At 51.8% G+C, this 15,017-nt stretch overlaps 1 protein-coding gene across 1 annotated transcript in view; it reads left to right on the forward strand.

The window, feature by feature from the left end:
* LOC133351415 (androglobin-like) overlaps positions 1 to 15,017 on the forward strand; it is a 120,537-nt gene that overhangs the window by 88,738 nt on the left and 16,782 nt on the right. The window contains exon 14 of the mRNA XM_061566615.1: positions 12,126 to 12,222. Coding sequence (XP_061422599.1) covers positions 12,126 to 12,222 — 97 coding nt within the window. The remainder of the gene's footprint in view (positions 1 to 12,125; positions 12,223 to 15,017) is intronic.

Consider the following 15,017-nt stretch of genomic DNA (forward strand, 5'->3'; position numbering starts at 1 on the left):
CCCTTCTACGTGACTTTACCAAAAGAACAAGAAGATGACTCCCTGCAGTCACGAAAGAAGCTTTAAATCGAAAAAAAATATTTAACTTAAATTTACAATTCTTTTTATGTGGGGTGACAGATGTGGCAAGGGGACATTTTGTGTGGCTCGTTATTTGGTGTCTGGTTTCTGGCTTCCCGCTTCTGAATATTCATTGCCACTTATTTCTTTTTTTGGGAACAAAGTCATCTTTCTTTCCACACCGACCAGGGCACGAGGCGACACTGCGTCGGCACTTGCGCTCTGAGCTCAAAGCAAGACAAGTTCAAATGCAATCTTCAACAGCTCTGCGGCTCTAAAAAGGGAACATTTTTTTTTTTATGATTGGTGACATTCAGGCCAATGACAAGCAGGGAGAAGTATCCGTAATAAAGGTGTTTTGAGGTAAGATCGCGTAATATAAATATGTCGTTAAACCCGCCACCAACCGACACAGCCAATTGGAAAGGTTTTGTTACGTAAACAAAATGTGCCAATTAGTTACTACTCCAACACACTGTGGTGGTGTGTTGGAGAGTAAACCCACAGCGTTTACAATTCGAGTGCGACGTTTCGCTGGTGACTACATCCAGCCTCATCAGGTGATTAGCCCGAATTGGATGAACAATTTTGTTTACGTGACAAACCTTAACCCATTGGTTGTGTTGGGTGGTTGCGGGTTTAACGACACATTTATATTAATGTGATCTAACCCAAACAAAAACTTTTTCACAGATATTGGTCGCGAAAGCCGAGTGTAGTCAAGCAACACCCAACGTCCAGCAGCCGGATCTAACCGGCTCGGCATCCCAGAAGATATTTCCGCACCCGGCACACCACATCCAGCATTCCCCCTCGGCTTGGCTGCGTGGCTCCTACTCACCGCGTGCCAAAATCTACTTCAGTCTCGGCGAGCGACCTGGACATCTTTTTTTCGTCGGCGGGAAATTAAGGCGTGCGCTTAATGTAACGTCGCGTGATATATCGTCCAATTTTGTTGGCAATCTGCTACGGGGGAGGTAGGCAGCCAGCAGCGCCTATCGGGAGACCACGCGGCTCAGCTCTCACCTTCGCTGAGCTACACAGCGTCCACGGAAGGTCACATTTAAAACCGTTTCATCTGCTCGCTCGCTCGCTCTCCCTCGCTCTCTCTCTCTGTGTCTCTCTCTCTCGCTCTCTCCCTGTCTCCCTCTCTCTCGCTCTCTCTCTCTCTCGCTCTCTCTCTGTCTCTTGCTCTCTCTCTTTGTCTCCCTCTCTCTCGCTCTCTCTCTCTGTGTCTCTCTCTCTCTCTGTCTCTCGCTCTCTCTCTTTGTCTCCCTCTCTCTCGCTCTCTCCCTGTCTCCCTCTCTCTCGCTCTCTCTCTCTCTCGCTCTCTCTCTCTCTCTCTGTCTCTCGCTCTCTCTCTTTGTCTCCCTCTCTCTCGCTCTCTTCCGCTCTCCACTCAGTCCATCACTCGCTCGCCGGCCACATTAAACGCCACGTGGCTAATGTGCGGCAGAGCCCCCCGAGCTCTCCCGGGAAATGGGGGCCTGATTTATTTTGCTTTGCCGTTTGTTGTTATTTAGCCTCTTTTGACAACACAATCACCCAGCCCCGCTCCTCAAAGCCGCGTAAATCACCGCTGCCTTTCCAGCGCGGTCTTTTCCTCACTTGGCCGCGCGTGTGTGGGTGTGCGTGGACGTGTGTGCGTAACCGGGAGCGGTCACGTAGCGGTTAGCGAGCTGCGCTACTAACCTGGCGACCCGGGTTAGATTCCCGCTCACGGCCGATACCAGTGACGATTATCTGAACCGGTTCTGGACCTCCTTTAGGTCGACTAGGCCTCAAATGAGTACCTTGTGCGATGTGTAAACATCGCCACGAGGGAGACAAAGGCGGCCGGGCGTGATGTTGGCCACCCACCCCCTCGTGTGCTCTGCCAGCCATCATAGGTGCTCACTAAGAGCACTTGCCCCGACAGTCTATTAAGGCTGCAAGGGGGAATTTTGTCTTTGTGTGTGAACATGTGCATCTGTGGACGTGTGCGTGTGGGACGTGTGTGGATGTATGTGTGTAATGTGGTGGGGGGGGGGGGGGTGCCACGATTACTGTGGAAGAGATGATCCAATAGGAACGAAACTTTGGTACAAAGTTGCGTTTCTCTCAGGGACCTACCCTCTGTTTGCCCACTTCAGCAATTGTTTCTTGCTGTGGTTGTCCCACCTGATGACGGGCGCTTGTGTGTTGCGCCCAAAACGTCGTGATTTAATTAATTTTATTTTATACCTACGTGATTTTACCGAAAGAACCAAAGAGTATGGATCCCTGCAGTCGAACAAGTTGATTCCGGAACAAAAAAAACTTGGGAGAAGCACAGCAGAGGAAAACATAATAATAATACTATTTTCAAATATGCAAATGAAAATTGAGCTGACAAGCTACCCGTCGGCTTTCACACTGTTAATTAAATACGTCCGAGAAACCACATCATGTTGGAAAGCGTTACATAATTCAATTGCATGCATGCTATTTGGAATGGGTTTATATATTTTTTTTAACGAAATGCCACACAATTGCGCTATGAGCGTTGCGTCACCAGACGAACAATCCGTTTGGATCGCTCGCAATGCAGTACGGACCCTTCGTGTTAGAGAACGGCCCACAGAAGTGGATATCACAGACCCACCTCTGAAGATCCCTTCGAGTGGTATCTGGTCCACGCGCAGTAGAGGGCAGGACCTTCCCACCCGCTCTGCGTATGAGAGAAATGTTCATCGAATGCTATTCGCAAAAAAATATAATTTTAATAATTCTCAGAGCTGGAACTCGGCCGAATTACGTGGAGAACTAGATTTTAACGTTTATAATTTTATTTGATCGTCGTTGACCGGGCTTAGACCATCAACTCACTCCACTCAAGAAGCCGGTTCAATCACAGGTACCTTCCAGGATTCGAACCATGGTCCTCAGACATGATAGCAACAGCACGATCACAATACAATTGGATGGAAAAATACAATTTAAAAGGAACAAAAAAATATATATCAGACGGGTGTGTTGTACCGCGAGCAATCACTATGTTCCCAACATTATCTTCGAGTTCGTGGGCGAAAGTCACTGAGCTGCAAGGCGATTGGTTCCGTGGAGATCCGATGACAGCTCCTGAAAGTCCCCGCGCCACCTCAGACCGACCATGCACGTCGCCCTGCTGTGGTCTTAATCAACATCCAGGAGGCACTGGAATCACAGCCAAGACCGTTCATCAGAGCCCGGGGGCTGTCACACCGAGCCAGTTTTCAATCGCAGTTGTGCAGCTTGAGAGCCCGGATTGAAATCCAGGATGTTAGCGGTGCCAGCTCAGCTCTCTGACCTCTGAGCCACCCGGCCTCCTCCCCGCGCCAAAGCTCTTAACGTACGTTTATAAGACGATTTATGATTTCCTTTGCGCGTGTCGGCTGTGTGGTCGATTGCTCGCGCGTACCCCGTGCGTGCGTGCGCGTGTGGCTGCAGCCTGGCTTTGCTCGAGGATGTATCACCTCTCCAACTCAATCCTTTCAAATCCCTCGCGACTCGTTTCCATGAATACTGGGAAGCGGGCTCCGCTGGCCACGGGATGGCTCAGTTCTGGCCCAGTTCTAACCCAGTTCTGGCCCAATTCTGGCCCAGTTCTGGCCCAGTTCTGACCCAGTTCTGGCCCAGTTCTGGCCCAGTTCTGGCCCAATTCTGGCCCAGTTCTAACCCAGTTCTGGCCCAATTCTGGCCCAGTTCTGGCCCAGTTCTGGCCCAGTTCTCGCCCAGTTCTGGCCCAGTTCTCGCCCAGTTCTGGCCCAGTTCTCGCCCAGTTCTGGCCCAGTTGTGGCCCAGTTCTGGCCCAGTTGTGGCCCAGTTCTGGCCCAGTTCTCGCCCAGTTCTGGCCCAGTTGTGGCCCAGTTGTGGCCCAGTTGTGGCCCAGTTGTGGCCCAGTTTTGGCCCAGTTGTGGCCCAGTTCTGGCCCAGTTCTCGCCCAGTTCTGGCCCAGTTCTGGCCCAGTTCTGGCCCAGTTCTGGCCCAGTTCTGGCCCAGTTCTGGCCCAGTTGTGGCCCAGTTGTGGCCCAGTTCTGGCCCAGTTCTCGCCCAGTTCTGGCCCAGTTCTGGCCCAGTTCTGGCCCAGTTGTGGCCCAGTTGTGGCCCAGTTCTGGCCCAGTTCTGGTCCAGTTGTGGCCCAGTTGTGGCCCAGTTCTCGCCCAGTTCTGGCCCAGTTCTGGCCCAGTTCTGGCCCAGTTCTGGCCCAGTTGTGGCCCAGTTCTGGCCCAGTTCTGGCCCAGTTGTGGCCCAGTTCTGGCCCAGTTCTGGCCCAGTTCTGGCCCAGTTGTGGCCCAGTTGTGGCCCAGTTCTGGCCCAGTTCTGGCCCAGTTGTGGCCCAGGACGGGTGACAGGGCTCCAGTTTACAATTCCCACATTACGATCACGACCCGTGAGTCGCGAGACATCCCTGAACTCTGCTGCCTCTCCCTCTAAGTCTCTCCTGCCCCCCCCCTCTCCTCTTCCTCCTTGGTGGCCGGGTGGCACGCTGGTGACATTCATGCCTCACACCAAGAAGGGCCTGGGTTCGATTCCCAACTCGGGCACTGTGTGGAGATTTGTGTTCTCCACCTGTTATGCATGGGGTTCCCTACAGATTCTCCGATTTTTCTCCCGTAGTAATAATAATAGTGATGATGGTGATGATAAAACCCACACAAAATGTAATTGATATTGGCCGATCATCCCAATGCAGCAAAAATACCCCCCCCCCTCTCTCTCTAAGTGTGAAAACTTGGCAGGATCTTTGTGACGCTTCCTGGGTAAATAATAATTCTGATTTATAAATTGCCCGTAAACAGTCATTGTCAGAGAGCCGTGCGTGGAAAGGCGTAAATAGTTGAACATTTAACCAAGGAAAGAAGGAGTGAGATAGACGTTTGAAAGGGAAAGCTATTTTAAACAGATGTGTGTTTTAGTCGAGATTAAACAAGCGACTGCTCCCCCGTGGCCGAGGAAGTGTGTGGTCAAAGACTCGATCTTTACTCGTCAACAAAGTTTAACGTCATGAGCAAAGGCTCGTGACCGAATCACTCGCCCGCGATGCTTCCCATTTTTTGTCAGATCTGGGACCTAAACATTTATATATTCACACCATCAGAGGGCAACAAACCCCATAACGGCTTTCCGCATCTTCTACTTTGCAGTTGTTTAAGGGCAGTCAACTTTTATCACGTGATATGTGATGGGAAAGCAAATGTGGACTAAATGCGCGCACTCCAGTAGCAGGGCCCGGGTGGAGTGGTGGCGGAGTGGTTAGCGCACCGCACTACGAACGCGGTGAGACCCGAGTTCGATTCCCGACCACGGCTAGCGTCGGTGGCGAGCGACATCTGAGTCGGCCGTGGGTCACCACCACCCCCACCACCCCCACCACCCCACCGCCACTTATCATGTTCGCTGCAAAAGCACGGTGAAGTTTGGTTGAACAAGCCACAGCACTGACACAGTGTGGAGAGGCGTTCAGCTGACAAGTGGATTGATAAAGAGCTGTAATTACAATTAATTTCTATCTATCAGGTTCGTGCCCCATTTACTTCACAACATTTTAGCGAAATGGCCTGGATCACGGCAGGACAGAATTACTGAAAGCCTCTTAACTGATCGAAGCGCACTCGTCATGTTATAATTGTCTCCCATGGAGGGGAGATATAGAGCGTTTCAAACAGTACGTATTTGTGCGTGTGCGTGTGTGTGTTGAACTTCTTTCGCAATCGTACGTATCATCATACCGCGCTGATCGGAGCGTGGAAATGTGCAAAGCTTGAACCGCGACGCCCGACACATGATGGCCCCACTCACTTAGAACGACGTCGCGGGATATTTATCGTGTAATCCGAAGCAGACGCGTATTATTAACCGGCAGTATTACCCAGGGCAGCGACTGGGTCAGTCCCACGGTCAGTCCCACTGGCTCAGTCACCACGGTCGTGTTGGTTCTCATGCCTGTGGCTCAAATTTAGACGTATCTGGAACTCCGCGGACAATGCAATGCTACGTGGGTTCACACCGTAGCATCTAAATCAATTCTCATCTCAAGACCCTGAGCAGCAACATGTTTATTTTATATCAGAATCTGTATTTAGACCGGAGGAGAAGGAGGAGGAATGTGATGAAGCTATGCAGTTTTTTTCCACAGATGTCCAGTCGGGGGTCACGGTCAGAAAGTTAAACCTACTGGATGTTTGTGAAAACTACTGGACATGTGTGAAAAAGAGATTCATAGGTCATCGGATTCCTCTAGTATAAATAAATCTTCTCATTCTGATTCTGACATCAACAAACGATACAACAAAGGATACTAGAGAAAGAGAGACGGGTGAAGAAAGCCACTTTGAAGAAACAAATAATAAAAAATTTAGAAATAAATGTTAATAAAACATGAAAGTATAAATTGTACGGGGATTTTGAATGCAAGCATGGGCAATACAACAACAACAGGCCAAGACCATACAATATATTAAATGCTGGTTAAAGGGTGGGGGGAGGAGCTTAAGATCTTGTCGCCTGGATTTCTCTTCACTTGATACAGTAAATTGACTGTGACGGTCCCACCTGAAGACGGAGACTTGTGTTGCCTCCGAAACGTCGTGATTTAATAGAGTTATTTTCATTTATTATTTTATTATTATTTTTTTACCTACGTACCTTTACCGAAAAAACCTAAGAGTATGAATCCTTGCAGTTACGAAAAGCTTCAAATCTAGAATTAAGGCCAAGACCACACCAGGACAACAGCACAGTCCTTCCACGACATCTCACCTTGACATTGAACGATCGATACATGGTTAGGGCTCATCGTTTTAAATCACAGCTGCGAATGTGGCTGCGTCCGGCAATAATCCATTGTTATGGATGAACAGGGCCCGATGTAGATTTCCCGTTGAATCGAGTAAAATAAGGATTGGGATGTATGTAGAGGTCACAATGATGGGTCCTGTATAGTACACCCAGTGCAAATCGAAGAGTAGAATGATGAAGCGGGTCTAGTCTGTTTGCTGTTTCATTTTAGCTGATCTGTAAGCAACGTCACATCAGTCAAAAAGGGGTGGAATGCCAACTTCAGTAATTTGCAGGCACAAGGCAATGGGGAAGCGGTGTTTCTTTTTGTTTACTACGTAGGCTTTCGCGACCAATATCATCCATAAGAGTTTTTTTATTGGAGGGGGTTAGATCGTGTAAATATATAAATGTGTCGTTAAACCCGCCACCACCCGACACATCCAACTCGTGAATAACATAGTGGCCTTAAATATTCGGGTTGTCACGTGAACAGAACATGCCAATTCGTCACTAGTACAGCAACACCGGTGTGTTGGAGAGCCAAGCCACATAAAAACCCTATTTTAGATTTTTTTTAGATGCGATCAACGTGGGTTGGAATGTATTGAATCAATCGGTAAACCCAAGTGTAGTGAATTATTGTACAGCGGTGTGGCATTCGGTTAGCATGGATGATGCTATAAAACATGCAGTTATTATTGTGATGATGATGAGTATTCAATGATGTGAGAAGCAGTTCAGTCATATGTCGGAGGGGGATAAAGAGGTCTTGACACCTGGGTTTGAACAGGGGGTAGGGATTCATATTCTTAGGTTTTTTCGGTAAAGTCACGTAAATAAAAAATTAAAATTAATAAAAGTAAAATATAGATATATTTACACTATGGGAACCTCATTTGCCAATAACAATATGATAATTGTTTTTTTACCCTTCTCTCTGGCAACAAAACTGACACCTTTTTACAAGGAGTCATGTTTACAAGGAGTCATGTTTGCATGTTTGCATAGACCGCAATACCTGCAGTCATAATACAAACAAAAGAACATAACTCTGATAATGTGCACATAACTCTGATAATGTGCACATTATCAGAGTTATGTTCTTTTGTTTGTATTATGACTGCAGGTATTGCGGTCTATGCAAACATGACTCCTTGTAAAAAGGTGTCAGTTTTGTTGCCAGAGAGAAGGGTAAAAAAACAATTATCATAGATATATTTTTTAAAACTTTTATTAATTTTAATTTTTTACTTACGTGACTTTACCGAAAAAAACCTAAGAATATGAATCCTTGCAGTCACGAAAGCTTCAAATCTAGGAAGGGGGCAGGGAGTCCATGCGTCTCTGTGTGAGCCTCTTTGATCGTTAGGGTCATGCCCCATCTCTGTGTGAGTCCGTGTGAGTCGATGGGTCTCTGTGTGAGATTACATACGATAAATACATTAGAGAGTGATGCTGCTACTGCGTTGGTAGTGGTGCACAAGCGCAGCTCCTGTCACCCTGCACTACAGCTCTTGTCACCCTGCACCACAGCTCCTGTCACCCTGCACTACAGCCCCTGTCACCCTGCACCACAGCTCCTGTCACCCTGCACTACAGCTCCTGTCACCCTGCACCACAGCTCCTGTCACCCTGCACTACAGCTCCTGTCACCCTGCACTACAGCTCTTGTCACCCTGCACCACAGCTCCTGTCACCCTGCACCACAGCTCCTGTCACCCTGCACCACAGCTCCTGTCACCCTGCACTACAGCTCCTGTCACCCTGCACCACAGCTCCTGTCACCCTGCACTACAGCTCCTGTCACACTGCACCACAGCTCCTGTCACCCTGCACTACAGCTCCTGTCACCCTGCACCACAGCTCCTGTCACCCTGCACCACAGCTCCTGTCACCCTGCACTACAGCTCCTGTCACACTGCACCACAGCTCCTGTCACCCTGCACTACAGCTCTTGTCACCCTGCACCACAGCCCCTGTCACCCTGCACCACAGCTCCTGTCACCCTGCACTACAGCTCCTGTCACCCTGCACCACAGCCCCTGTCACCCTGCACTACAGCTCCTGTCACCCTGCACTACAGCTCCTGTCACCCTGCACCACAGCTCCTGTCACCCTGCACCACAGCTCCTGTCACCCTGCACCACAGCCCCTGTCACCCTGCACCACAGCTCCTGTCACCCTGCACTACAGCTCCTGTCACACTGCACCACAGCTCCTGTCACCCTGCACTACAGCTCTTGTCACCCTGCACCACAGCCCCTGTCACCCTGCACCACAGCTCCTGTCACCCTGCACTACAGCTCCTGTCACCCTGCACCACAGCCCCTGTCACCCTGCACTACAGCTCCTGTCACCCTGCACTACAGCTCCTGTCACCCTGCACCACAGCTCCTGTCACCCTGCACCACAGCTGCTGTCACCCTGCACCACAGCTCCTGTCACCCTGCACCACAGCTCCTGTCACCCTGCACCACAGCTCCTGTCACCCTGCACTACAGCTCCTGTCACCCTGCACTACAGCTCCTGTCACCCTGCACCACAGCTCCTGTCACCCTGCACCACAGCCCCTGTCACCCTGCACCACAGCTCCTGTCACCCTGCACCACAGCTCCTGTCACCCTGCACCACAGCTCCTGTCACCCTGCACTACAGCTCCTGTCACCCTGCACCACAGCTCCTGTCACCCTGCACCACAGCTCCTGTCACCCTGCACCACAGCTCCTGTCACCCTGCACTACAGCTCCTGTCACCCTGCACCACAACTCCTGTCACCCTGCACCACAGCTCCTGTCACCCTGCACCACAGCTCCTGTCACCCTGCACTACAGCTCCTGTCACCCTGCACCACAACTCCTGTCACCCTGCACCACAGCTCCTGTCACCCTGCACCACAACTCCTGTCACCCTGCACCACAGCTCCTGTCACCCTGCACCACAGCCCCTGTCACCCTGCACCACAGCTCCTGTCACCCTGCACTACAGCCCCTGTCACCCTGCACCACAGCTCCTGTCACCCTGCACTACAGCTCCTGTCACCCTGCACCACAGCTCCTGTCACCCTGCACTACAGCTCCTGTCACCCTGCACCACAGCTCCTGTCACCCTGCACCACAGCCCCTGTCACCCTGCACCACAGCTCCTGTCACCCTGCACCACAGCTCCTGTCACCCTGCACCACAGCCCCTGTCACCCTGCACCACAGCTCCTGTCACCCTGCACCACAGCCCCTGTCACCCTGCACCACAGCTCCTGTCACCCTGCACTACAGCCCCTGTCACCCTGCACCACAGCTCCTGTCACCCTGCACTACAGCTCCTGTCACCCTGCACCACAGCTCCTGTCACCCTGCACTACAGCTCCTGTCACCCTGCACCACAGCTCCTGTCACCCTGCACCACAGCCCCTGTCACCCTGCACCACAGCTCCTGTCACCCTGCACCACAGCTCCTGTCACCCTGCACCACAGCCCCTGTCACCCTGCACCACAGCTCCTGTTCTCTACACCGAGGACCAGGAACGGCATTGCCAGGCGTCGTTTCTCCAAGGCAGCTATCGTCATCGTCGTCGTTGTCATCATCATCATTGTCGTCATCATCGTTGTCACCATCGTTGTCGTTGTCACCATCATCATTGTTGTCGTCATCATCGTCGTCATCATCGTCGTCGTTGTCATCATCATCATTGTCGTCGTCATTGTCGTCATTATCGTCGTCGTCGTCGTTGTCACCATCATTGTCGTCGTCATCATCGTCGTCATCATCGTTGTCATTGTCATCATCATAATTGTCGTCGTCATCATCATTGTCATCGTCATCATCGTCGTCGTCATCATCATCATTGTGGTCGTCATCATCGTCGTAGTCATCGTGATCATCGTCATCATCATCAGTGTCGTCGTCATCATCGTCGTCATCATCGTCCATAATATATATATTTTTTTAATGCATCGTTAAACCTACCACCACCCGACACAGCCAATTTGTGAGGTTTGTCACATGAACGGAACATGCCAATTCGTCACTAGTACAGCACACCGGTGTGTTGGAGAGCCAAACCACAACATTTACAATCTGAGTACGACATTTTGCCAGTAATTACAACCAGCTTCATCAGGTGACAGCCAGATTTGTGGAGAAATCCTCCTGTTTCGTTCCTTCAATACACATTTATATTTACGCGATCTAACCCCAAAAACCTACATTATGGACGATATTGGTCGCGAAAGCCTACGTGTTAATCTTATCACCATCTTCATCATCGTCGTCATCTCGCTGAACATTAGCAGCAGCAGCGTTCAATCCACACCGACTTTTAAGGGTCATCTAAAGGCACCATCTCTTGCTTAAAGGCCCCGATCTCTTTCTACTTTCTTTCGAGTGACACCATCGTTACGTGCCTGTGATATAATGCGCTGGCGCCGTTACAGCCTGTTTTGTTATGATTATTTAGCCAGCACTGACCCTGCTTGGCCTTGGGAAACAAGACATGAGCTCAAAGCACGAACTCACTCGGGCAGCCACCGAGATGAGGGTTGGGGGGGGTCGGTGGGGTGGGAGCAGTGCAATGCTTTTGGATCCCGTAGCAGGGTTACATTACATGCCGTTGCCGCGTCGGGAGCCAATGTAACATTAACTGTTGAAAATTAATGAGAAGAGCTCGCGGGTCGTGGGTGGAGACCGAAAGCGCGTGGACGGGAGAGAAGCGAGGAAATGTGCAGATTGTAATGTATTTAAAAAAAGAAAAGAAATCCTATTTATTTTTAACGCTGCCGTCAAACGGCCGACCCTGTATTTTTAACTAATCTTGCCAAAACTGCACGGAGGAGATTTGCATTTCAAAGCAACGGGGGTGGGGGGGGGGCGTATCGGGGTGGTGGTGGGGTTCTCCGGGGATGTGGGGTGTGCGTCTGCGCTTGTGTGCGTGGCGTGGCGCGGTGCGGTGAGCGGTGGCGCAGCGGTTAGGGACGCCGCGCTATAAACCCGGCGGCCCGGGTTCAATTCCCGCTCGCGGACCGGACCTGGGCCTCTTCTAGGTCTACTCAGCCTTAAATGAATTACTCGGTTGCGGTGCGTAAACACGGGGTGCTCGGAAAACAAGGGGACGGTCATGGTGTGCGCGCTGGCCACCCAACACCTCCGTGTACCCTGCCGGCGTTAATAGGTGCTCGCTAACAACACTTGCTCCAACAGTCTGTTAAAGCATATATGGTGGTGGTGTGGAGGTGGGGGGGTGTTCTTCATCTTCGTGTCACTGTGTGTCCGCGTACAATCACACGCGCACAGCATCAGCGAGGCGGAGGAGCAGGGTGAAGAGTCGCAGAAGTGTCTGGCGGAACCCGTGGCAGAGAAACCCTCGGATGCTCTGCGTCCCCCACCACCGGTATGACTCCCCGCCAACCCCCACCCCACCTCTGCTCCCCCACACTCTCCTTCCACAACACAGGTCACATCCACCGGCACTCTGCACCACCGCACGTCCCCTGCTCCTTGCAGCGAGCTCTGCCTGCACTCAGTCGAATGGTCTCAAGTGTCCTCCACAAATACTTGGTGCTGCCACCGCCGCTGTAAATCGATGGGCCCGGGTCTTGCTTGGGTTTTCAGAAGTGGCAAGGCGGGCAGTTTGTCCCAAAGGCTGAGCGCAGGCTCAACTTATAAAGGAAGTAAATGATCCGCGAAACGATGGAGTCCGTTCGGGAATCTCCACGTTATTGAACCACGGCACCTCGCCGAGCTCGTCGAGGAGCATAAACCGTCGCACGAACTCTGGTCATCCTCGCAGCAGCAGCAGTAGCAGTAGCAGCAGCAGCAGCAGTAGTAGCAGCAGTAGCAGTAGTAGCAGCAGTAGTAGCAGTAGTAGCAGTAGCAGCAGCAGCAGTAGTAGCAGCAGTAGCAGCAGCAGTAGTAGCAGCAGTAGCAGCAGCAGCAGTAGTAGCAGTAGCAGCAGTAGCAGTAGTAGCAGCAGTAGCAGCAGCAGTAGCAGTAGTAGCAGTAGCAGCAGTAGCAGCAGTAGCAGTAGTAGCAGTAGCAGCAGTAGCAGTAGCAGCAGGAGCAGCAGCAGCAGGAGCAGCAGGAGCAGCAGCAGCAGTAGTAGCAGTAGCAGCAGTAGCAGCAGCAGCAGCAGGAGCAGCAGCAGCAGCAGTAGTAGCAGTAGCAGCAGTAGCAGCAGTAGCAGCAGCAGTAGCAGTAGTAGCAGTAGCAGCAGTAGCAGTAGCAGCAGTAGCAGCAGCAGCAGCAGGAGCAGCAGCAGCAGCAGGAGCAGCAGGAGCAGCAGCAGCAGTAGTAGCAGTAGCAGCAGAAGCAGCAGCAGCAGCAGGAGCAGCAGCAGCAGCAGTAGTAGCAGTAGCAGCAGTAGCAGCAGTAGCAGCAGCAGCAGCAACAGCAGCAGCAGCAGGAGCAGCAGCAGCAGCAGTAGCAGCAGCAGCAGCAGCAGGAGCAGCAGCAGTAGCAGCAGCAGCAGGAGCAGCAGGAGCAGCAGGAGCAGCATCAGCAGCAGCAGCAGGAGCAGCAGCAGTAGCAGCAGCAGCAGGAGCAGCAGCAGCAGCAGCAGCATCAGCAGCAGCAGCATCAGCAGCAGCAGCATCAGCAGCAGCAGCAGCATCAGCAGCAGCAGCATCAGCAGCAGCAGCAGCAGCATCAGCAGCAGCATCAGCAGCAGGAGCAGCAGCAGCAGTAGCAGCAGCAGCAGGAGCAGCAGCAGCAGTAGCAGGAGCAGCAGTAGCAGCAGCAGCAGGAGCAGCAGCAGCAGCAGTAGCAGCAGCAGCAGCATTAGCAGCAGCAGCAGCATCAGCAGCAGCAGGAGCAGCAGCAGCAGCAGTAGCAGCAGCAGCAGGAGCAGCAGCAGCAGCAGGAGCAGCAGCAGCAGCAGTAGCAGCAGCAGCAGGAGCAGTAGCAGTAGCAGCAGCAGCAGTAGCAGCAGCAGTAGCAGCAGTAGCAGTAGTAGCAGCAGCAGCAGTAGCAGCAGCAGCAGCATCAGCAGCAGCAGTCTTTGGGTCTCCACGTGAGTTTATGGGTGTCTGTGATGGCCATGGGTCTCTATGCAATGCAGCTCGCTTTCTGGATTAAAATCCAGGGCCACGCACGTGACACGGATGTGCGGGATCCGAATAAACTTTGTGGAAAGGGCAAAAATAATCAATGAAATTACGCACGTGCTTTTTTGCCGCCGGCGATCGCAACGCTCTGAAATGTATTTTTGAGTTGATTTCCGAAAGTCGTTTAGCTGCAAGGAGGGTGGCTCCGTGGAGATCAAATGACAGCTCCTTGAAAATCCCCACGCCGCCTCAGACCCTCCATGCACGTCGCCCCGCTGTGGTCTTCACTCCCTTAATCAACATCCAGGAGACGCTGGGATCACAGCCACAGCCGTTCATCAAAGCCCCCGAGGGCTGCCACACGGAGCCAGTTTTTTTTTTTAAAGTGTACTTCCCCAACAGTTTGCCAACTCTGTCGCTGCAAGTGGCAGGCTGCCACTTTTTCAAAACCTCTTTACCGTCAGAATCACAGTCTTCATTTAGACTGCCGGAGGAATCCAGTGAGCTGTGGAGCTCTTTTTCAGCGACGTTTGGTATGGGCTGCTTTAGCGAGCAGCAGAGTAAATCATTCCTCCCGGCGGGCGACGGCAGAGACAGGAGGCGCGGTGATGCAGTCCGGCGGAGTCGCCGCGTGCCGCAGAGGCTCGCGGTCGGAATCTGGCAGGCCACCGTGGCTATTGCTGCGGCGGTGGGTGCGTATTAACTGCGACTAATACGCGTCGTCTGCTTTGCAGCGGGCATTTAAGGAGCCGCGTGACGTCAGTCTAAACGAATAAACGGCGTCACGGCCCACGTTGAGCGAATTTTAAATAAACACACCGCGAAAATTACTCGGTTGGGATTACACAGCGCGGCGTCGCCCCCTACTGGCAAACTTCATCCGGCCACGAAGCACAGAGCCTACGTTATAGCCCTGCGCTATAAGAATGCAGCAAATAACAAACATTCTAAATTACTATTCAAAGCTAATCATCATCATCATCATCCATGGTCAGTCCACCGCTGGATGAAGGTCTCACCACGCCACCACTATTATCATCAGCAGCTATTGTCAACCCACTGCTGGATGAAGGCCTTATTATGCCACCACTATCATCAGCTATTGTCAACCCACTGTTGGATGAAGGCCTTACTACCCCACCAC

The sequence above is a fragment of the Lethenteron reissneri genome, chromosome 5 (assembly GCF_015708825.2).
Source record: "Lethenteron reissneri isolate LAM-NWPU_2019-01 chromosome 5, ASM1570882v1, whole genome shotgun sequence".
Classification (NCBI taxonomy): Eukaryota; Metazoa; Chordata; class Hyperoartia; order Petromyzontiformes; family Petromyzontidae; genus Lethenteron; species Lethenteron reissneri.